Source organism: Rhinopithecus roxellana, chromosome 7 (genome assembly GCF_007565055.1).
Source record: "Rhinopithecus roxellana isolate Shanxi Qingling chromosome 7, ASM756505v1, whole genome shotgun sequence".
NCBI lineage: Eukaryota > Metazoa > Chordata > Mammalia > Primates > Cercopithecidae > Rhinopithecus > Rhinopithecus roxellana.
The window spans coordinates 92,735,369-92,758,139 of NC_044555.1; the positions used below are offsets into that span (position 1 = coordinate 92,735,369).

Consider the following 22,771-nt stretch of genomic DNA (forward strand, 5'->3'; position numbering starts at 1 on the left):
CAACTAGAAAATCTAGAAGAAATGGATAATTTCCTGGACACTTACGCTCTCCCCAGACTAAACCAGGAAGAAGTTGAATCACTGAATAGACCAATAGCAGGTTCTGAAATTGAGGCAATAATTAATAGCCTACCAACCAAAAAAAGTCCAGGACCAGATGGATTCACAGCTGAATTCTACCAGAGTTACAAGGAGGAGCTGGTACCATTCCTTCTGAAACTATTCCAATCAATAGAAAAAGAGGGAATCCTCCCTAACTCATTTTATGAGGCCAACATCATCCTGATACCAAAGGCTGGCAGAGACACAACAAAAAAAGAGAATTTTAGACCAATATCCCTGATGAACATCAATGCAAAAATCCTCAATAAAATACTGGCAAACCGGATCCAGCAGCACATCAAAAAGCTTATCCACCATGAGCAAGTGGGCTTCATCCCTGGGATGCAAGGCTGGTTCAACATTCGCAAATCAGTAAACGTAATCCAGCATATAAACAGAACCAAAGACAAGAACCACATGATTATCTCAATAGATGCAGAAAAGGCTTTTGACAAAATTCAACAGCACTTCATGCTAAAAACGCTCAATAAATTCGGTATTGATGGAACGTACCTCAAAATAATAAGAGCTATTTATGACAAACCCACAGCTAATATCATACTGAATGGGCAAAAACTGGAAAAATTCCCTTTGAAAACTGGCACAAGACAGGGATGCCCTCTCTCACCACTCCTATTCAACATAGTGTTGGAAGTTCTGGCTAGGGCAATCAGGCAAGAGAAAGAAATCAAGGGTATCCAGTTAGGAAAAGAAGAAGTCAAATTGTCCCTGTTTGCAGATCACATGATTGCATATTTAGAAAACCCCATTGTCTCAGCCCAAAATCTCCTTAAGCTGATAGGCAACTTCGGCAACGTCTCGGGATACAAAATTAATGTGCAAAAATCACAAGCATTCTTATACATCAGTAACAGACAAACAGAGAGCCAAATCATGAATGAACTTCCATTCACAATTGCTTCAAAGAGAATAAAATACCTAGGAATCCAACTTACAAGGGATGTCAAGGACCTCTTCAAGGAGAACTACAAACCACTGCTCAGTGAAATAAAAGTGGACACAAATAAATGGAAGAACATACCATGCTCATGGATAGGAAGAATCAATATCGTGAAAATGGCCATACTGCCCAAGGTTATTTATAGATTCAATGCCATCCCCATCAAGCTACCAATGAGTTTCTTCACAGAATTGGAAAAAACTGCTTTAAAGTTCATATGGAACCAAAAAAGAGCCCTCATTGCCAAGACAATCCTAAGTCAAAAGGACAAAGCTGGAGGCGTCACGCTACCTGACTTCAAACTATACTACAAGGCTACAGTAACCAAAACAGCATGGTACTGGTACCAAAACAGAGCTATAGACCAATGGAACAGAACAGAGTCCTCAGAAATAATACCACATATCTACAGCCATCTGATCTTTGACAAACCTGAGAGAAACAAGAAATGGGGAAAGGATTCCCTATTTAATAAATGGTGCTGGGAAAATTGGCTAGCCATAAGTAGAAAGCTGAAACTGGATCCTTTCCTTACTCCTTATATGAAAATTAATTCAAGATGGATTAGAGACTTAAATGTTAGACCTAATACCATAAAAACCCTAGAAGAAAACCTAAGTAGTACCATTCAGGACATAGGCATGGGCAAGGACTTCATGTCTAAAACACCAAAAGCAACGGCAGCAAAAGCAAAAATTGACAAACGGGATCTAATTAAACTAAAGAGCTTCTGCACAGCAAAAGAAACTACCATCAGAGTGAACAGGCAACCTACAGAATGGGAGAAAATTTTTGCAATCTACTCATCTGACAAAGGGCTAATATCCAGAATCTACAAAGAACTCAAACAAATATACAAGAAAAAAACAAACAACCCCATCAAAAAGTGGGGAAAGGATATGACCAGACATTTCTCAAAAGAAGACATTCATACAGCCAACAGACACATGAAAAAATGCTCATCATCACTCGCCATCAGAGAAATGCAAATCAAAACCACAATGAGATACCATCTCACACCAGTTAGAATGGCAATCATTAAAAAGTCAGGAAACAACAGGTGTTGGAGAGGATGTGGAGAAACAGGAACACTTTTACACTGTTGGTGGGATTGTAAACTAGTTCAACCATTATGGAAAACAGTATGGCAATTCCTCAAGGATCTGGAACTAGATGTACCATATGACCCAGCCATCCCACTACTGGGTATATACCCAAAGGATTATAAATCATGCTGCTATAAAGACACATGCACACGTATGTTTATTGCGGCACTATTCACAATAGCAAAGACTTGGAATCAACCCAAATGTCCATCTGTGACAGACTGGATTAAGAAAATGTGGCACATATACACCATGGAATACTATGCAGCCATAAAAAAGGATGAGTTTGTGTCCTTTGTAGGGACATGGATGCAGCTGGAAACCATCATTCTTAGCAAACTATCACAAGAAGAGAAAACCAAACACCGCATGTTCTCACTCATAGGTGGGAACTGAACAATGAGATCACTTGGACTCGGGAAGGGGAACATCACACATCGGGGCCTATCATGGGGAGGGGGGAGGGGGGAGGGATTGCATTGGGAGTTATACATGATATAAATGATGAATTGATGGGTGCTGACGAGTTGATGGGTGCAGCACACCAACATGGCACAAGTATACATATGTAACAAACCTGCACGGTATGCACATGTACCCTAGAACTTAAAGTATAATAAAAAATAAATTAATTAAAAAAAAGAAAAAAAAGAATAAAAACATGAAAGTAAATTTAACAAAAGATGTGCAAAACTCATAATCTGAAAACTGTAAGACACTGATGAGAAAAATGCCAAAGACCTGAATAAATTAAAGGAAATCCCATGTTCATTCATTGGAAGACTTAAACTTGTTAAGATGGCAGTACTTCACAAAGTGATCTACAGATTCAGTGCAATTCCTATTGAAATTCCTGCTGGCTTTTTTTTTTTTCCGGAAAATTGATCTTAAAATTCATAGTGGGCCAGACGCGGTGGCTCAAGCCTGTAATCCCAGCACTTTGGGAGGCCGAGAAGGGCGGATCACAAGGTCAGGAGATCGAGACCATCCTGGCTAATACGGTGAAACCCCGTCTCTACTAAAGAATACAAAAAACTAGCCGGGCAACGAGGCGGGTGCCTGTAGTCCCAGCTACTTGGGAGGCGGAGGCAGGAGAATGGTGTGAACCTGGGAGGCGGAGCTTGCAGTGAGCTGAGATCCGGCCACTGCACTCCAGCCTGCCTGGGCGACCGAGCCAGACTCCGTCTCAAAAAAAAAAATTCATAGTGAAATGCAAGGGACCACAAATAGCCAAAATAATCTTGAACAAGAGGAACAAAGTTGGATAACTTATACTTCAATTTCAAAGCTTACTGTAAAACTACAGTAATCAAGACAGTGTAGCACTAGCATAAAGATAGACATATAGATCAGTGGAATAGAGTTGAGAGTTCAGAAATGAACCTATACCTTTATGGTTGATTTTCAGCAAGGGTACCAAGACTATTCAATGAAAAAATAATAGTCTCTTCAACATATGGTGCTGGAGCAACTGGGTATCCATATGCAAAAGAATTAAGTTGGACCTTTATCTCACACCATATATATAAAAATACTATAAAGACACATGCACATGTATGTTTATTGCAGCACTATTCACAATAGCAAAGACTTGGAACCAACCCAAGTGCTTATCAATGATAGACTGGATAGAGAAAATGTGGCACATATACACCATGGAATACTATGCAGTCATAAAAAAGGATGAGCTCATGTCCTTTGCAGGGACATGGATGAAGCTGGAAACCATCATTCTCAGCAGACTAACACAGGAATAGAAAACCAAACACCGCATGTTATCACTCATGAGTGGGAGCTGAACAATGAGAACACATGGACACAGGGAGGGGTACATCATACACTGGGGCCTGTTGGGGGGTGGGGGGCTATGGGAGGGATAGCATTAGGAGAAATGCCTAATGTAGATGATGGGTTGATGTATACAGCAAACTACCATGGCACATGTATACCTATGTAACAAACCTGCACGTTCTGCACATGTATCCCAGAACTTAAAGTGTAATTTTAAAAATTAACTCAAAATGGATTAAAGGCCTAAATATGAGAGCTAAAACTATAACATTCTTAGAAAAAACATAGGATTAAATCTTTGTGATCTTGGATTTGGCAATGGATTTTTAGACATGACACCAAAAGCTCAAGTAACAAAAGAAAAACAAATAGATAAATAGTGACATGGTTTGGCTCTGCGTCCCCACCCAAATTTCATGTCAAATTGTAATCCCCACATGTCGAGGGAGGTACTTGGTGGAAGGTGATTGGATCATGGGGGCAGTTTCCCCCATGCTGTTCTCGTGATAGTGAGTGAGTTATCATGAGAGCTGATGGCTTAAAAGTGTGTGGCAGTTCCCTGCTTGCACTCTGTCTCTACTGCCACCATGTAAGATGTGCCTTGCTTCCCCTTTACCCTCTGCCTTGATTGAACTGTGAGTCAATTAAACCTCTTTTCTTTATAAATTACCCAGTCTCAAGTAGTTCTTTATAGCAGTGAGAATGGACTAATACAAATGGATTTCATCAAAATTTAAAATGTTCGTGCATCAAAGGTTACGAGCAAGAAAATGAAAAGATGACCCACATAATGGAAGAATATATTTGCAAATTATATATCTGATAAGAGTCTTGGATCTGAAACATATAAAGAACTCTTTCTTACTAATAGGAATTCTTTTTATTGAATTCTTAAGGAATTCAATAATAAAAATTTAAATAACCCAATTAGAAAATGAAAAAAATGATGTGAATAGACATTTCTCCAAACAAGAAAGATATACAAATATCTTTTCCAAAGATATACAAATGGCCAACAAGTACATGAAAAGATCCTCAACATCACCAGCTGGCAGGGAAAAACAAATCAACACCATAATGAGATGCCATTTCACACCCAGTAGAATGGCTAGAATCGAAAATTCAGTTCAGATAATAACAAGCATTGGCAAGGCTGTGGAGAAATTGGAACACCCATACAGTGCTGGTGGTGCCCCCATACATTGCTGGCATTAAAATGGCCCAGCCACTTTGGAAAACAGTCTAGCAGTGCCTCAAAAGGTTAAATATATAACGACCATTTGACTCAACAATTCCACTCCTAGGCATATACCCCAGAGAAATAAAAACACATATCTGCCCCAAAACTTGTACACAAATGTTCATAGCAGTATTATTCACAATAGCCAAAAGGTAGAACAACCCAAATATCCATTAACTGATGAATGGATAAAATGTGGTATAGTCATGCAACTGACTACTATTCAGTAGCAAAAAGGATGAAATTCTGATACATGCTACAACATGAATGAACCTTGAAAACATTACACTGAGTACAAGAAGTCAGTAACAAAAGACCACATTCCATTCATGTGAAATGTCCAGAATAGGTAACTCCACAGAGAGAGAAAGCAGATTAATGATTTCTAGGGCCTGGCGGGTGTTGGGGGAAGGTTGAATAGGGAGGACTGGTCAATGGGTACAGGAGTTTATTTTTGAGGTGATGGAAAAGTTCTAAAATTTATTATGATGATGATTGTACAACTCTGTGGATTTACAAAAAAATGTTGAATTTTACCATTTAAGTGGTTTAATTGTATAATATATGAATTATATCTCAATAAAACTGCTACCAAAAAAGAAATCAAGTTCTTGATGCATGATTTTAAATGAATGACCTTTGAAAACATACTAAGTGAAGAGAAGCCAGTCAAAAATAGCCACATATTGTATAATTCCATTCATGTGAAATGTTCACAATAGGCAAATCCATAGAGGCAGAAAGCAGATCAGTGGTTTGAAAGAGGAGAGGGGAATGGAAAATGACTGCTACTGGGTGCAGAGTTTCTTTTTAGGGTGATGAAATGTCCTAAAATTGGGTAATAGTGATAGCTGCACATGCTAAAATGTAGAACTTTGTAGTATGTGAATGACATTTCAAGAAAGCTGTTATATAGAAACATAAAAATTTTAAATAATAAAGTTATTCCTGTTAGGTAGGAAAAAATGTGTATATGTATATAAAAGATGAGATTAGACACGAAAAAATAAAAGAAGAAAAGAAGAAAAAAAGCAAGTAAGCTGATACATGCTACAACATGAATGACTCTTGAAAATATGCTAAGTTAAAACATGCTAAGTGAAACAATCTTTGTATGATTCTACTTACATAAAATATCCAGAATAAACAAATTTATAGAGACAGAAATTAGATTAGTGGTTATTTAGGGGGAAAACTGTTCATTGGTACAGGGTTTCTTTTGGGGGGGATAGCAATGTTAAAAAACAGATAAAATAAACTTTAAAATGTTTAAATGCCCTTTTGGTACTTATTGTCTTTATTACAAAACAATACATATATGTTGGCACTTAAAAAAAATATTTAAATGGTAACTAGAGTAGCAGCTTGGGCATTGTGGAGCTAGCACCCGCCCTGTCTTTATGAGCCAGTGGGGCCTTCATATGGATATATTTGATAATGACACACTATAAGGACAATCTCATGTTATGGGGATCAAAGCAGAACCTACTCTAAGATGGCTTGTGCGCCAACAAGAGAGGAGAGAAGAGAGATGTCTGCTACTTTTTACTAAACTCCTATTTACCTTTTCCCTATAAAACTCTGCTATCCGGGTGGCCCTGGTGTTGGAAGCAACGTAGTCTGCTTTACAAAACAGCAGTCCAGCAGAAAATTACTGTGACTCTCTAGATAAACACTTAATGGGCATATATATGATTGACTCAGCATTGAGAGAGTAATGTTTCCAGACATCTCTATATACACGCATATCCTCAGTATGCACACATAACACGCTTTCATTCACCGCTGCTCTATGATCTACTGGCTCAGATCAGGTTCAGAACCAGTGTAGCATCTGTGACTACCTTGCCTCCTCTGCTTTGTGCAGAAAAACTGAGAGGAAATTTTGGGCTGTGAGTGGGCTTAGAAATGTCTCTCATTTCCATGCTGTGCATTAACCAGAGTGAAGCTGTTGAATTGGCTCTATCGTGCCAAGCCCTCCCTGATCAAAAGATTAAATTAGCACCAATTGTGGCCAAGTTTGTCAGAAATGAAAACTCTTGTCCACTTAACATATCTAGTATTCATTGATCTGTTCCCTGGAGACAAAAAGAAAAAATAAATAAAAAATCGCAAATAAAATCTCAGCCTTTAAGGGCAGTGAAGTATATTATTATAACATCACTCATTAAGAAATCAATTGAAGGAACGGGATTTGTCCATTCCATCAGATACAGCTTAATACAGTCTTGGAAATAGATGTTGGCCCTATGGTACAGGCCAGGGGAAGGCTGGTCATAAGTTTTGTTATGAATGATTGCTTCAGTGAATGAAGAAAGCTGATATCCCTTCCCCAGAGTGACATTTTCCAGGGTTTCTTCCCTTAGCACATTAAGCAAAAGACTGAGATCAGGGGTGATCTTCAGACCCCCTAAGTTAAATCCCCACCTTCTCTCTGTCTCTCTCTCTCTCTCTCTGTCTCTCTCTCTCTCTCTCTCTCTCTCTCTCTCTCTCTCTCTCTCTCTCATTCACGTGTACACACACTTCTGGAAAGGAAGGAACAAGTAAGAGGGAGAAATGTAGCACTTTAGCAGAGATAGTAAACCTGAATGCCCCTCCCTGACCGACCTCCAGGTTTTAGCAGGGCTAGTCTTAGTCTTACTGAACACTGCAAGGCGATGGACTATAATAGTGTTACTTGTGAGGTACTACATAAGCCCCTCTTTCAAAACCGTCTCCCCTACTTCCAGCAAGACTATCTGAAATTCCTCACACTGGAGGCACTTATGAAGGTTGTTCTTAAGGAACCGTATATGATAACTATGAGGCCATTATGTTATGGAATGTATTGGGGGAGGTATTGGGGGCAGTGTAACATGTCAGCTAACTGCCTCATTCCCTGAAGGCTTTGCCTGGTTGGAATGGGCAGCAGGACCGGTGAGCTCTGTGGGGAGTCCAGGTAAGTCTGGTATTTAAGTCCAGGAGAACAGTCCTAAGTAGAACTTCATAGAGGGAGATTTGATTGATCAGGAGACAGCTGGGGATCCTAGGTGTCCAGATCGCACAACAGGATGTGGAAATTTGGGCGCTGCAAATGAATATCTGAATAGCGGTGGCAGTGGTAGCTGGAAACAGTCTTCCTCATGCCCTCTGTGACTATAGCATTTCCCCTAGTCTCCTGGGATGGAAGGAGAAAGGGATCTGGGTTGTTTGCTTGCGTGTATGTTTTTACAGCAACACAGTGATTTCATGCTCATGACCCACCCCACTCACAGCTAGATAGCTTTACTATATGAGGCTTTCATCACTCGTTATGAGATCTTCACCAGATCTGTAGTCTGAGAGCCAGGCAAACAAACCAGACCAAGCCTCCTGAATGATGCAGGCCCTCCTTACCAAATCAAACAGGCCTTCAGGTCCTCATTGGCTGCAGGCCCCACATCTCAAGTTATTTTTGTTGTGACAGGCAGGGCTTCCCCGAATATCTGCACCCTCTTACTCAGTGCTCTTGGGAAGTGGGGTATGCATTTGCAATGCTCCAACCCACTGAGCTGTGCAGCTCAGACAACAAACATGCATATGCACAGAGAGAAAAGCACCACTTCCTACCCCAGACATGACTGCATTGGCAATGGCTCCAAGCCTGGCCCCCACAGGTGGGGACTCTTGGTGTCCCTGATTTGGCTGCCGAAAGGTGACCTAGATCCAACTGTCTGCCTCTTCTCCTGTCCCCATCACTCTCCACCCCATCTGAGCTTACCTGGCCTTAGTTGGTTGATTTTCCCGAACAGGCTCCAGAGAAGAGATGTTAATGTTGCTGCTGGATGAGCTCAGTTCTAGCATTTCTTCTTCCTGGGTATCTTCAGCTTCTTTTTTCTTCTTCTTACCAAAAAAGCTCTTAAGGGCTTTAAATTTGCATTTCTTCTTTCCTGGAAGTGAAAAATGAAAATGAGACAGAGTATGATGGTAAAAGGGAAGAAAGGAGAGGAAATAGGGCCTTCATGACAGGAACGAGGACCGTGATCCCACCCAGGTGGCCTGCAGAGCTTGTACTCAACCCCAATGCTGACAGCACCCTTCAACATTCATTAATAACTCAGTAACAAAGTGTCTGAGTTACTGGTGAAAGGAGAAGCCCAGGCCACAGCTTGTGATCTCTGGGCAGCCTCTATTCAGGCCAAACTCACTAGGAATTCACTTGCCTCTCAATTTCAGCTATTAACATACACACCTCTTTCTTTGTCCTAAGAAGTTCATTCATGTGAAGCAATGATTGAGCCAATGAAAGCACTTGGTACTCCCCTGACTCTACCCCAATGGCTGGAGTCATTGCAATCCAATAGGAGAGCCAAGCTCCCACATGTGAAAAACACTTCAGAACCCTTAGAAATCCAAGTCTAAGTGGGAGTTGATACTTCCCAGCCTGCATGCTCAAAGGATGCAGACCCAAAGAGTGAGTGCGGTTGGTTAGTGCAGTCCAGGAACACTTCCTTGAGGAAGGAATTTATGAGCAAGGGAGATGGCTGGGAATCAGAAAGAAGAAAGAGCTGCCCAGGCAAAGAAGCTGCCTGTGTAAAAGGCATGTCAAAATCAGATACCAAAGAGTTTTTCAAGGAGTGTGTGTGTGTGTGTGTGTGTGATGATCATTGTGTGTGTTCTTCAACTCTTGCCAATTGGTTTGGATTATCTACAGGGCTGCTGCCCTTTACACATGCAGATAAATGAGAGTTTGTTCTGTCTATAATAATTACCAGGGCAGCAGTGAGGAATGTGAGCTTTAAATGCTCTTAAGGTTCTGTCTGTTTGGGCTTTATTTATTTATTTATTTATTTATTTTTGAGACAGAGCCTTACTCTATCACCCAGGCTGGAGCGTGATGCCGTGATCACGGCCCACTGCAACTTCCACCTCCTGGACTCAAGCGATCCTTGCACCTCAGCGTCCCCAATAGCTGGGGCTATAGGCACGCACCACCACACCTGTATTGTATTTTTTGTAGAGACGACACTTCACCATGTTGCCCAGGCTAGTCTCAAACTTGAACTCTTAGATTCAAGTGATCCACCCGCCTTGGCCTCCCAAAGTGCTACGATTACAGGCATGAGCCACCACGCTGGGCCTCTTTGGTTTCTTAATAAGCATTTGTTTTTATTGTGTTTATTAAGAAACTAAAGGGGAGAAGGGGGAGAGGGCTCGTGCTGCATTCTTCAGAGGGAAGGAATTAGCTCTTATTGATTTCACATGCAAAAAGTGCCAACTAAATTGTCTCATTCCAAGTCCCAACTGTCTGGTCTCCAGAAGGTCTCATCAGCACAGCAATTCTGTGCTGGCAACGAAGGGTCCAGACAAGGGAGTTGCCAATGCAGCAGCCATCATGAAAGGCTTAATGGTGTAATGGAAAGCACCATCCAAGTGTCAGAAAATTCTGGAATCCTAGGCTTGAATTCACTATCAATTAGCTTTGTGACCTTGAGTAGGTCACTCAACCTCTCTGGGACTCAAAAGGAAAATTAAAGGATTGCACCTGATCAGCATCTCCCAAAGTGTGTTCAGAGGGATGCTCATAAGGTTTGTTGCATGAGAAAGGGATCCGTAGTCCAGTCAATCTGGAAAATTCTGGATGAGACAAAGTCCAGTAGTCTTCTTTTCAACAAAACTTTTCTGAAACTTCAAAACGGTTATGTATATGGTGAAGTTCCAAGAAATCAGGCAACAATACTATCTCCCAATGTGTGTAAGCAGAATGTCTGGCAAAACACACTTTGAGAAATGCTGAACTAGAGTTCCTTTAGCTCTGAAACGCTATGACCTATTTGTGCACCGATTGCTCCTGAGCCTGCCAGGGTAAAGGTTCCTAAACTTCAAGGCCTGCCTTAAGTCCAGTTTCCCACCAATCAGTGAAACTCATGCTTCTCTCTGTCCTCTGAACACCTAAAACTTGGCTGTTAGCATCACAAGTTTTGCATCTGAATGTTCTTAGCCTACTCACTCATTCACTCGTTCATTCATCTATTCAACAAATATTTATTAAGGTCAAATACTTATCATGTTCTGGGTATCCGTGAGGAAGAAATAAGTTATAGTTCCCTATGTCTTAGCTACTACCCCCACATCAAGGCTGTGGGCAAGCCCTCCTTAGCATCCAGCACAGTGCAAGGCATGCAGTAACAGCTGTGTCCACGTGGGGGCGCAGAATACCAACACAGTTTATCACTTCCCTTGACTTGAGACCACTGAACAGAGTCATCTTTCAGCATACTATAATTTAAACACTGGCCCTTATAGGAGTTGATGCAAATTATAAATGACATAGGTAAAGAGCTTAGCATATGATCTGGCATGTAGTAAGTGCTCAATAAATGTGAGCTAGTGTTAGGGACTCAGTAATTACTTGTTTATCAGGGCTGGATTCAATTCTGTGTTCATTAGAAGCAAACCCATATCTATAACTGAATAGTGAACTGTACAATATGCAAAATTGGAGGCAGAAGCCAGCATGGAATAGAGCAACAAAAGATTTTAGGACTGTTTGCTTGATAATTGCTGCTTAAGTAATTTCTGTTTTGGATGACTTCCGCAATTTCTTATCTACTAGAATGTGCCTATATAGGGGCATGGTTGGGAAAACTTCGCAATTCTACCTAAAGAGAGAAAGAATAAAAAATGAAAATGAAATAGGAAATGTATATTTTCTCCAAGATCCCTTTTAAAAATGTTTTCAGAAAAAAGTTAATTTCTACAATAATAAAATATTTAAGACGGCACGGTGGCTCACACCTGTAATCCCACACTTTGGGAAGCCAAGGCAGGAGGATTGCTTGAGCTCAGGAGCTCAAGACTAGTCTGATCAACATAGCCAGACCTCATCTCTATTGAAAATTAAAAAGATTATCTGGGGGTGGTGGTTAGTGCCTGTACGCCCAGCTACTCAGGAGGCTGAAACAGGGGGATTGCTCAAGCCCAGGAGGTTGAAGCTGCAGTGAGCTATGACAATGCCACTGTACTCTCTCCTGGGCAATAAAGTGAGATCCTTCCGCCTCTGCCTCCCACGGTGCCTGGATTACAGGTATGAGCTACTGTGCCCAGACGATTTACTGATTCTTGACAGGTGGATCTCATTCTGGCCTTCTGAAAGGGGAACAACTTTATGCTCAGAAGATTTAGAAACACAGCAATTGTTGCCCCTCTTGCTTCAAAATCCCATAGTGGAAGAGAGGAAAGCAAAGCTAGGGAATTTGAGTTGCAAACCTGCTTCTAATAATACAGCAAAGACAGGGAGAAGAGAATCAGCAGCTAGTAGCTCCATTTGTGACACAATCTATAAACACTGAATAACTGGATAAAAACATGTCTAATAAACTATTTAGGCTGTAATAATGAATTCAACAAACATAATCATTGTATGAGCAGACAAAATTATACATTAACACATTTTTATGTTCCTAAATTAACAAAATGACTAGTGACTTTGGAAGTGTAACAGGGGCTAAAAGTTAAGTATGCATATAGTCCAATTTCCCCCCAATTTTCCATTCTTTTCTGGGCAGAAACAACAACTTATTTTCCCGCAAAGATTCAACAACAGCTAAAGCAATGGGTGTCTCTTTTAACTATGGACCCCAGAGGGAAAAGAATGTTTCCATTCCATCCTGTAGTGTGGCTCTGAGTGTAGTGGTGGTATAGCTTTGTTAGCAGGGAGCTGGGGAGACACAGAGAGATGGCAACTGCCATACATGGTAAGTTGGCTGCTGTTGCTCTAGGTCAGTGACTTGAAAGCTGGATATGGCCTTTGTGACAACCCACTGCCAGACATACAATGTCAGCAGCAAGGGTCTATGTCTTTGGCCTACTTTCCATTAGGAAACCGCCCTACCCCTAACTGTATCCAACACCCCCCACCCCCGCTATCCCATGTATGGAGACAAGCCCTGGTCTCAGTCCTGGGAGTGAGATACAAAGCTGGATACTGTCTACGTGCTATGCTGCTTTTGAAACTCGAATGGAATCTGAGATTGTTGCCATATATTCAAGTCTATAAATTTGGTCTTTGAAGCTTTATTTTTTAAAGTGTGGTGGGAGCACCTTTAAATCACCAGCAGCTGAGCCCTCCACAGGCTGTTTTTCAAAATCTACGAAAAGCACAAAGGGTAGAGAGATCTAGACAGCAGGTATGGGTAAAAACTCACATTTGTACCCAGCAACGTTTATATAGGTCACCTATACACTGGGTAACTTATGTCATCACAGGGTACAGCAGTTGCAGTCAGTGAGCTGACAGCTGAGAGGTGACAGCTGTCTGGACTTCTATAACAAAGCCATTGATTTCCCTGTCCAAGCCCAAAGACTGTGCATTCCCAAACAGCAAGTAGCTTTCAATATACTCATCCAGTCAGGGTCTGCAGTGTGTCACATGCCAGAAAACAGCTCATTGAAGACTGTTTTCTCTTCAGGGAAGAAAACACAGCTAAATCGAATGAGAAATGGTTGCCTCTAAGTTGTATATTTGCTTATCCATCATGCATACAGGGAACCCATATGAATTGAACTCAATGAGCTTTTAAAATGCATCGCATAATGATGACCTTGTTCTCTTGCATTGCTGCTTGGAAATAAAACTTTTTTTTTTTTTTTTTTTTTTTTTTTGAGACGGAGTTTCGCACTGTCATCCAGGCTGGAGTGCAGTGGCGCAATCTCGGCTCACTGCAACCTCTGCCTCCCAGGTTCACGCCATTCTCCTGTCTCAGCCTCCCAAGAAGCTGGGACTACAGGTGCCTGCCACCATGCCTGGCTAATTTTGTGTAGTTTTAGTAGAGATGGGGTTTCACCGTGTTAGACAGGATGGTCTCGATCTCCTGATCTCGTGATCTGCCCGCCTCGTCCTCCCCAAGTGCTGGGATTACAGGTGTGAGCCACCACGCCCAGCAATTTTTTTTTTTTTTTTTTTTTGAGATGGAGTCTTGCTCTGTCGCCCAGGCTGGAGTACAGTGGCATGATCTTGGCTTGCTGCCACCTCCACCTCCCAGGTTCAAGTGATTCTTTTGCCTCAGCCTCCCAAGTAGCTGGAACCAGCCTCCCAAGTAGCTGGAACTACAGAGTCCTGCAACCACACCCAGCTAATTTTAAAAAATATTTTTAGTAGAGACAGAGTTTCTCCATGTTGGCCAGGCTGGTCTTGAACTCCTGACCTCAAGTGATCCACCCACCTCGGCCTCCCAAAGTGCTGATACTACAGGCGTGGGCCACCGTGCCTAGCTGGAAAGAAAACTAAGCTTTCCTCCCTTTAATCTCCCAACAGCCACCTTATTCTCTGGGCAGCCCTGACTAGTTCTAAAACTTCTAAAATCGTACTCAAATATTTGGTCTTACAAAAAAAAAAAAAAAACTTGAGAACAGAGAAAAGGCATTTCCTTACTACCACTCTTCATCAAGATGTGCTGTGCTGCCATCTTCTTTTGTAGGCATCTGTTTAGTTCATATACAAAAAGATAGGTCAGTTGGTTTGTTGGTTTGGAAGTTGGGTCTGCTTTGGTGAGAAGGCCTTTCTCTCATTTATTCATTCATTCATTTATTTAATATTTTGGAGCACCTAATCTCTCTCTCTCTCTCTCTCTCTCTCTCTCTCTCTCTCTCTCTCTCTCTGACACAATACTAAACAGTGATAACAGAGAGATGAAGAAGACCCAAGCACTGCCATTAAGAATCCGTGATCAGGCTTTCAGCATCCCCTGCCCCACATCACGTGTGAAGCCAGGTCCCCAGGAAGCCACAAGGAGATTCCCCTCTGTTCTTCCACACAAAGTTTTCTGTACCATACACCACTAAAGAAAACTCGGCAAAAGAATGGAAGAACAACCCAATAAATTGTTAAATTCAATTCTGTCTTTACACTCAATGTCTCACATTACATCTTATGATTTCTTTTTTATTTTGTGTGTGTGTGTGTGTGTGTGTGTGTGTGTGTGTAAAGCTTATCATTGTTTAGTGACATTTGCCTCCCTTTCTAATTGTTCCATGCATGATCACCTATCACTCACAGATTGCGCCACAATTTAGGCAAGGGATACACAAGTAAGTTTTGCCAAAGAGAATTTTTGTCAATTGAATCCTATTTAACAGAAGCCTGTGGAGGCATCTTTTGTTTCTACCTCCTTTTACTCCTCAACAAATTAATCTCTTGCTTAGATCTGAATTACTATCTACAGTAAAACCTCAGTTGAATTTGTCAGATCATGGTCTGTTCTGATTGCTTTTTTTCTGATGAAGCAGAAAAAGCCTTAGTAAGTAAAATCTAGTAACCATTTTCAAAGAAGATTGCAGGACCTCAGGCAAATCTTTGACCATCAGAGTTGGAGGTGACAAAGAAGAAATTAGAAAACTGAAAAGTAAACGTCGTGACTTAGTCTAATGATCTGAGCTTATTTTCTTGTGCCTTGCTTCTTTGTCCTAGGAGCTAAATAAACACAGTAAACAAATCTAATTCTGGTTATCAAAGTTTTATTGGGTTACTTACCCTCATCACTGGCCTCCAGAACTTCCAGACTGTCACAAATTTCACTTAGTGATTCAGCCATTGTAGGATGACTAAAATAAAATAAAAAGCAAAAGATCATCCTTTGATATTCAGGGCGTAATGCAATCCTTTCACCCTACCCCTTATCCTTCAGTTATATTCTTAAAATAGCCTAGAAAACATATACAAATGGAATTGCCATTACAGAGAATTATCCTTCCTTTAAAAAAAACAATGATTCTGAATGATTCCATTTACATAAAGTGTCCAGAATAAGCAAATACATAGACACAGAGAATGTCTTGCTTAGGGCTGGGAGGGTTTTTTTTTTTTTTTTTTTTTTTGGTGGAGGGGCCCGGGGGGGTTGGTAAAGAGTACAAGATTTCTTTTTTTTCTTTTTCTTTTCTTTCCTTTTTTTTTTTTTTGACAGTATCTTGCTCTGTTACTCAGGCTGTAGTGCAGTGGTGCGATCACAGCTTACTGTAGCCTTGACCTCCCAGGCTCAGGCAAAACTGCCACCTCAGTCCCCCAAGTAGTTGGGACTACAGGCACATGCCACCACACCCAACTAATTTTTGAATTTTTAGTACGGACAGGGTCTTGCTATGTTGAACTAGAACTCCTGAGCTCAAGCAATTCTCCTGCCTTGGCATCCCAAAGTCCTGGGATTACAGGCATGAGCCACTGTGCCCGGATAGGGTTTCTTTTGGAGATGATGAAAATGTTCTAAAATTGATTGTGGTGATGGTTGCAAAAATCTGTGACTGTATTAAGAAGCATTGAATTGTATACTTTAAATAGGTGACTTGTATGGTATGTGAATTATAGCTCAATAAAGCTGTTACCAAAAAAAGACAAATACAAAAACCTGATCTATTGTTTTGTGAGTTGGGGCCCATTAACTTTGGATGCCTATTACTATTCATGGTGTGCCCAGGGAGACAAAATTGTTTTGATAAATAGCAGAGCCACAAAGAAAAGACTGAAACATCCGGCTACATGAAAATTTCAGGCCGGGTACAGTGGCTCTTTCCTGTAATCCCAGCACTTTGGGAGGCAAAGGCAGTAGGATCATTTGAGCCCAGGAGTTTGAGTTGAGGCTGGGCAACATAGCAAGACCTCATCTGTACAAAATTTTTTTAAAAATAGCTGGGCATTGTGGCATTTACCTGTAGTCCCAGCTACTACGGAAGCTGAGGTGGGAGGATGACTTAAACCCCGGAGATTGAGGCTGTAGTCAGCCGTGATCATGCCACTGCACTCCAGCCTGAGTGACAGAGCAAGACCCTGCCTCAAAAAAAAAAAAAAAGTAAAACTTATGGAAAAAAATAAGTCAATAAAAGAATGACAAACTGGAAAACAATACTAGCAACAAATATGACAGATACAGGGGCCAAATTTCTTAATTTATAAAGAACTCATATAAATCAATAAAAGACAAACAACTTGGTCTAAAAGGGACAAAGAATACAAAGCAGTTAGCAGAAAAAGAAATACAAATAATCACATATGAAGAGGCTCCGTCCTACTAATAATGAAAGAGATAGAAATCAACACATCAAATGAGTATTGCCATCTATCAGATTGTCAAAATCCTTAATTTGGATGATATTGTATTGCTGACGAAGGTGGGAAAAAATAGGGACTCTCATACACTCTGGAGTAAATAGTTCTAACTCTCTAAAGAGCAATTTGGCAATATCTATCAAAATTTAAAATGCACATACCTTTTGATCCAGGAACATCACTTCTCGAACATTACCTTATAGATAAATAGTCACACTTGCACACAACAATATACAAACAAAAATGTGTGTCACACACAACCAAAGAGATCATGAAAAGGATAATTCTCCCATGACTCTATGTCATACTTCTAAGGAAGCATGCCAGTTGATAATCAAACTTTTAGAAATCAATGTTGACATTATATTTAGAGACAGGGCCTTGCTCTGTTGCCCAGGTTGGAGTGCAGTGGTGCAATCATAGCATCCTCAACCTCATCAGCTGAAGAGGTCCTCCCACCTCAGCCTTCATAGCAGCTGGGACTACAGGCATGCTCCTCCATGCCCAGCTTATTTTATTTTATTTTATTTTATTTTATTTTATTTTATTTTATTTTATGTTATGGAGAAACGGGGTTTCACTATGTGCCCAGGCTAGTCTTGAACTCAAGTGATTCCCCTGCCTTGGCCTCCCAGAGTGCTGGGATTACAAGCATGAGCCACTGTGCCTGTCATAAAAGTGGGCAAAGGATATGAACAGACACTTCTCAAAAGAAGACTTTTATGCAGCCAACAGACATATGAAAAAATGCTCAGCATCACTAGCCATCAGAGAAATGTAAGTCAAAACCACAATGAGATACCAGATACCATCTCACACCAGTTAGAATGGCAATCATTAAAAAGTCAGGAAACAACAGGTGCTGGAGAAGATGTGGAGAAGTAGAAACACTTTTACACTGTTGGTGGGACTGTAAACTAGGTCAACCATTGTGGAAGACAGTGTGGCGATTCCTCAAGGATCTAGAACTAGAAATACCATTTGACCCAGCCATCCCATTACTGGGTATATACCCAAAGGATTATAAATCATGCTGCTATAAAGACACATGCACACATATGTTTATTGCGGCACTATTCACAATAGCAAAGACTTGGAACCATCTCAAATGTCCATCAATGACAGACTGGATGAAGAAAATGTGGCACATATACACCATGGAATACTATGCAGTCATAAAAACAGATGAGTTTGTGTCCTTTGTAGGGACATGGATGAAGCTGGAAACCATCATTCTCAGCAAAGTATCTCAAGAACAGAAAACCAAACACAGCATGTTCTCACTCATAGGTGGGAATTGAACAATGAGATCACTTGGACACAGGAAGGGGAACATTACACACCGGGGCCTGTTGTGGGGTGGGGACAAGAGCGAGGGATAGCATTAGGAGATATACCTAATGTAAATGACGAGTTAATGGATGCAGCACACCAACATGGCACATGTATACATATGTAACAAACCACGTTGTGCACATGTACCCTAGAACATAAAGTATAATTTAAAAAATTGTAAAAGTAAAAAAAAAAAAAAAGAAAGTTTGTACGTGTGTGTGAGGGGTGGGGGATCTGACGAGCACCATAACACAGAGAAAGAGTGCTATATTCATCCGCGCCAGAAGGCCGTAGAAAGGCAAGCAGAGACTTTGCCCCTATGATAACTCTCCTTGAGGTATTGCTGTAACTGAATGAACTATTGTAAAGTGGAGTTAAGTAGATTCTAGAATCCCCTTGCCACTCCAGATCTGCTCTGTTCCCAGACAGCTACGCTGCCATTGCTGTTTCATGGGTGGGCTTCAGGCCCACCCTGTCCTGCTTTCTAGCTGTAAATCCCGGATGCATCTCCAGAGTTGGGGGGTGGGAGGGCGGGAGTGGTGGCCACAGGCTGTAAGGCTAAGGAGAACTTGAGAGTTCACATAGCCAGAGTGACTGAAGCCTTAGAGAACAAAAGTTCCAAGTCACCATGAGAACTGACAGGGCTGTGGTGTCAAGATTGCTTCAGACCCACTTACCGAGATGCCCTGTGGTTCCCCACAATTCCCCCTCACTGCCACAAGTAATAAATCCAATTTGTTCAATGACAGGTACATTCCTGGCTGAAAGGTATTGATACTTTAAGTCACTCAACTTTTATGAGTTAATATTACAATTCTGCCTAAAGATGACTGAGTCCCAGGCCCTCACAGTGATCAATAATTACCCCCCTCAACACACATGGAGACACATGCACACACACACCCCCTCTACTCCATAACCACAGCGCCTTTCTTATCATATGCAGACCTTCAAGAGAGCCCACATCAATGGATTTACACACCAATGCATTGTCCTAGAAAGAATGACTTTACCCTTGGCATTACTGTCTCTGCTAGTTTTCCAAGATCTGGAGATCTGGCAGGAGCAAAGAGGAAGGAAAATTCAACATCTGACTGGACACAGTGGCTCACACCTACAATCCCAACACTTTGGAAGGCCAAGGTGGGTGGATTGCTTGAGCCCAGGGCTTTGAGATCAGCCCGGGAAACATGGCAAAACCCCATCTCTAGAAAAAATACAAAACAAATTAGCCGAACGTGGGGGTGCATGCCTGTAGTCCCAGCTACTCAGGAAGCTGAAGTGGGAGGATCACTTGAGCCTGGGAGTTCGAGGCTACAGTGAGCCATGATCACGCCACTGCACTCCAGCCAGGGTGACAGGGTGAGAACCTGTCTCAAAAAATAATTATAATAATAATTCAAAAGCTCTTAGGAAATTCAGAGGGAGAACAGGAGGAATTTGTGTCACTAGTAAGTTCCTGGCCATCTTAATAAACACAGCATTCCCCCCACCCCTGCCGCTATAGAAGCCTTTTTAGACATTGGGGAAATAAACTATCTTAGAGAAGCCTGTGGGAAAAAAAAGCCCGTTAACCAAAATGTGAGGCCATGGTAGGCTAACATTGTCATTGACCTACCACTGTCAAGTGTAGAAGATAGAAAGGGAAAAAAAAACACTAAAGAGAAAAATATGAAAGTTGAGGGAGAACAAAGAAAGAGGGCATCTTGGCTGCATCTGAACTTTTAGAGCACTAATAGAATCATTGCATTTAACCCTTGAGCTTAGACTGTCCTGTCTGAAATTCTTTGTAGCATACTTGCCTTATTTCCCCCAACCAAATCTTAAAAGCCCTGAGGCTTTTAGCAGGCACTCTGTTGACAACGCCACCATCAGCCAATCCAACTGGACATATGAAACTGTCTCCCCTCCTAAACAACCCAGCAACTACAGCAAAACACAAATCTCCCCTTGAGTTCAAATTCTCTTGCTGTTACCATCCCATTCCTCTGCATCTCTTTAAAGTAAAACTCTTTAAAGAGTTATCTATACTTACTGCCTTTATGTGCTCACTTTCTATTCTCATGAGCTCTCTCATCAGGCTTCCAAACTGAACTGCTTCCAAGCCAGTCCACCAACACTGCGCTTGCTGAATCCACCAGTTCCTTTAACTTTCAGCAGCATCTGATGTGATTGGCCACACCCTTCTTTTTGAATAATTTTATCACTTGTCTTCTGGAACACCACACTCCCTTAATTTTCCTCCTACCTTATTGGCTGTTCCTTCTGGGTCGCCCTTGCTGGATCTCTCTCCTCTCCCTGATTTTGAAATGTAGCACTGCAGGGCTCTGTCCTTGGCTCTCTTCTTTGTCTACAGTCACTTCCTAGACCCTCACCATTAAATAGAAATGTTAACGTGAGCAGAATTGCAAGCCACGTATTTTCAATTTTCTAGTAGCTACATTTTCAACAAGAAAAAAGAAACAGGTGAGACTGCTTTTAATAATATATTTTATGTAACCCAATATAACCACCATATTATGATTATTTCAACATATAGTCACTATAAAAATAATATTAATGGTATATTTTACATTATTTTTGTTCACAGTAAGCTGCCACATCAGCTGCATCAGCCTCCTGCTCCAAACCCCCTAGTGGCTTGCCATTAAGCGCAGAGTAAAATCCCAGCCCCTTACCATGGGCCTTATGTGATGCAAGCCCACCCCCATGTTCCACTGATCACCAAACCCGCTACCCCCCTACTTCATCCCTTCACCTAGCCTCACTGGCCCTCCTGGTAATGCCCCCTTTCAATCTCAGGATCTTTGCATTTGCTGCTTTCTCTGCTTGGAGGACTCTTTCCCCAGATAGTTGCATGACTGGCTTTCTTGCAGCATTCAAGCATCCAGTGTTACTTCCCCCAGAGAGCACATCCATGATCATCCTAGTTAAAATGTTCCCACTCTCTCTCCATCCCATTATTCTTTTTTAAATTTATTTTTTATTCACTTTTTGAGACAGAGTTTCCCTCTTTGTGCCCAGGCTGGAGTGCAATGGCGCGATCTTGGCTCACTGAAACCTCCGCCTCCCGGGTTCAAGTGACTCTCCTGCAGCCTCCTGAGTAACTGGGATTACAGGCATCAGCCACCATGCTCGGCTATTTGTGTATTTTTAGTAGAGATGGGGCTTCTTCATGTTGGTCAGGCTGGTCTCAAACTCCCGACCTCAGGTGATCCGCCCACCTTGGCCTCCCAAAGTGCTAGGTTACCAGCGTGAGCCACTGCGCCAGGCCAATTATTCTTTATTAACATCTTCATAGCCCTCACTGCTGCCTAAAATTATATTCTATGTTAATTACTAGTTTCTTGTCTGTCTTCTCAACTTGAATGTAAATTCCATAAGGTCAGGGTCCTTGTCTATTTTGGTCATCATTGAATCTCCCAGGACCCAGAATGGTACCTAGAATGAAAGAGGCAAAGGATTCACTGTTGAATCAGATGTGGTGTGTCAGGGGAATAGCAGGCACTCAGTAAACGTTTGTTGAATTAATGCATAAATTCAATAAAAGAGAAAAATTCTTCATTTTTTTATTGAAAAATTCAATAAAATCCACCTTTGTGGATTTTACTCTGAGCTTGATGGCAAGTCACTCGGGGCTTTGGAGCAGGAGGCTGATGCAGCTGATATGGCAGCTTACTGTGAACAAAAAGAACGTAAAATACACCATTGATATTATTTTTATAGTGATTATATGTTGAAGTAATCATAATATGGTGACTATATTGGGTTAAGTAAAATATATTATTAAAATAAAAGTGGTTCCTATAAAAGAACCACCTTTGTGGTCAGAAATTTCTTCAGACACAGAGGCATGCTATAGGGGGCAGAGGAAGACTTGTCTTAGAAGAAGAACCCCCTTGTTTTCCAGTTTACCAAGACCTGTCTTCCCTCCCAGCCCTGGATTATTCACCTGTACAGAACCAAGCACTCTTGGACCCCTCTTTCCCTTGATACACAGAGCCCATTCCTAGATATCCTAGCCAGGTGAACCCAGAATGTGGAACCCCATTCAGCTGGGCTAGGTCTGGACCCTCACGGAGAAAGAGGTTTCAGTAAAAGAAATGCTGCCTCTTCCTGCTTTCCAGCCACCACCTTTTCTGTCCTTTTGCCCCCACAAGCTGATCTTATTAAACAAAGCT

The 22,771-nt window shown here is 41.5% G+C and overlaps 1 protein-coding gene across 1 annotated transcript in view; it reads right to left on the reverse strand.

The window, feature by feature from the left end:
• The window catches only part of KIAA1210 (KIAA1210 ortholog), an 83,391-nt gene that overhangs the window by 39,101 nt on the left and 21,519 nt on the right, over positions 1 to 22,771 (reverse strand). The window contains 2 exon segments of the mRNA XM_010365531.1: positions 8,940 to 9,108; positions 15,690 to 15,760. Of these exon segments, the coding sequence (XP_010363833.1) occupies positions 8,940 to 9,108; positions 15,690 to 15,760 (240 nt within the window).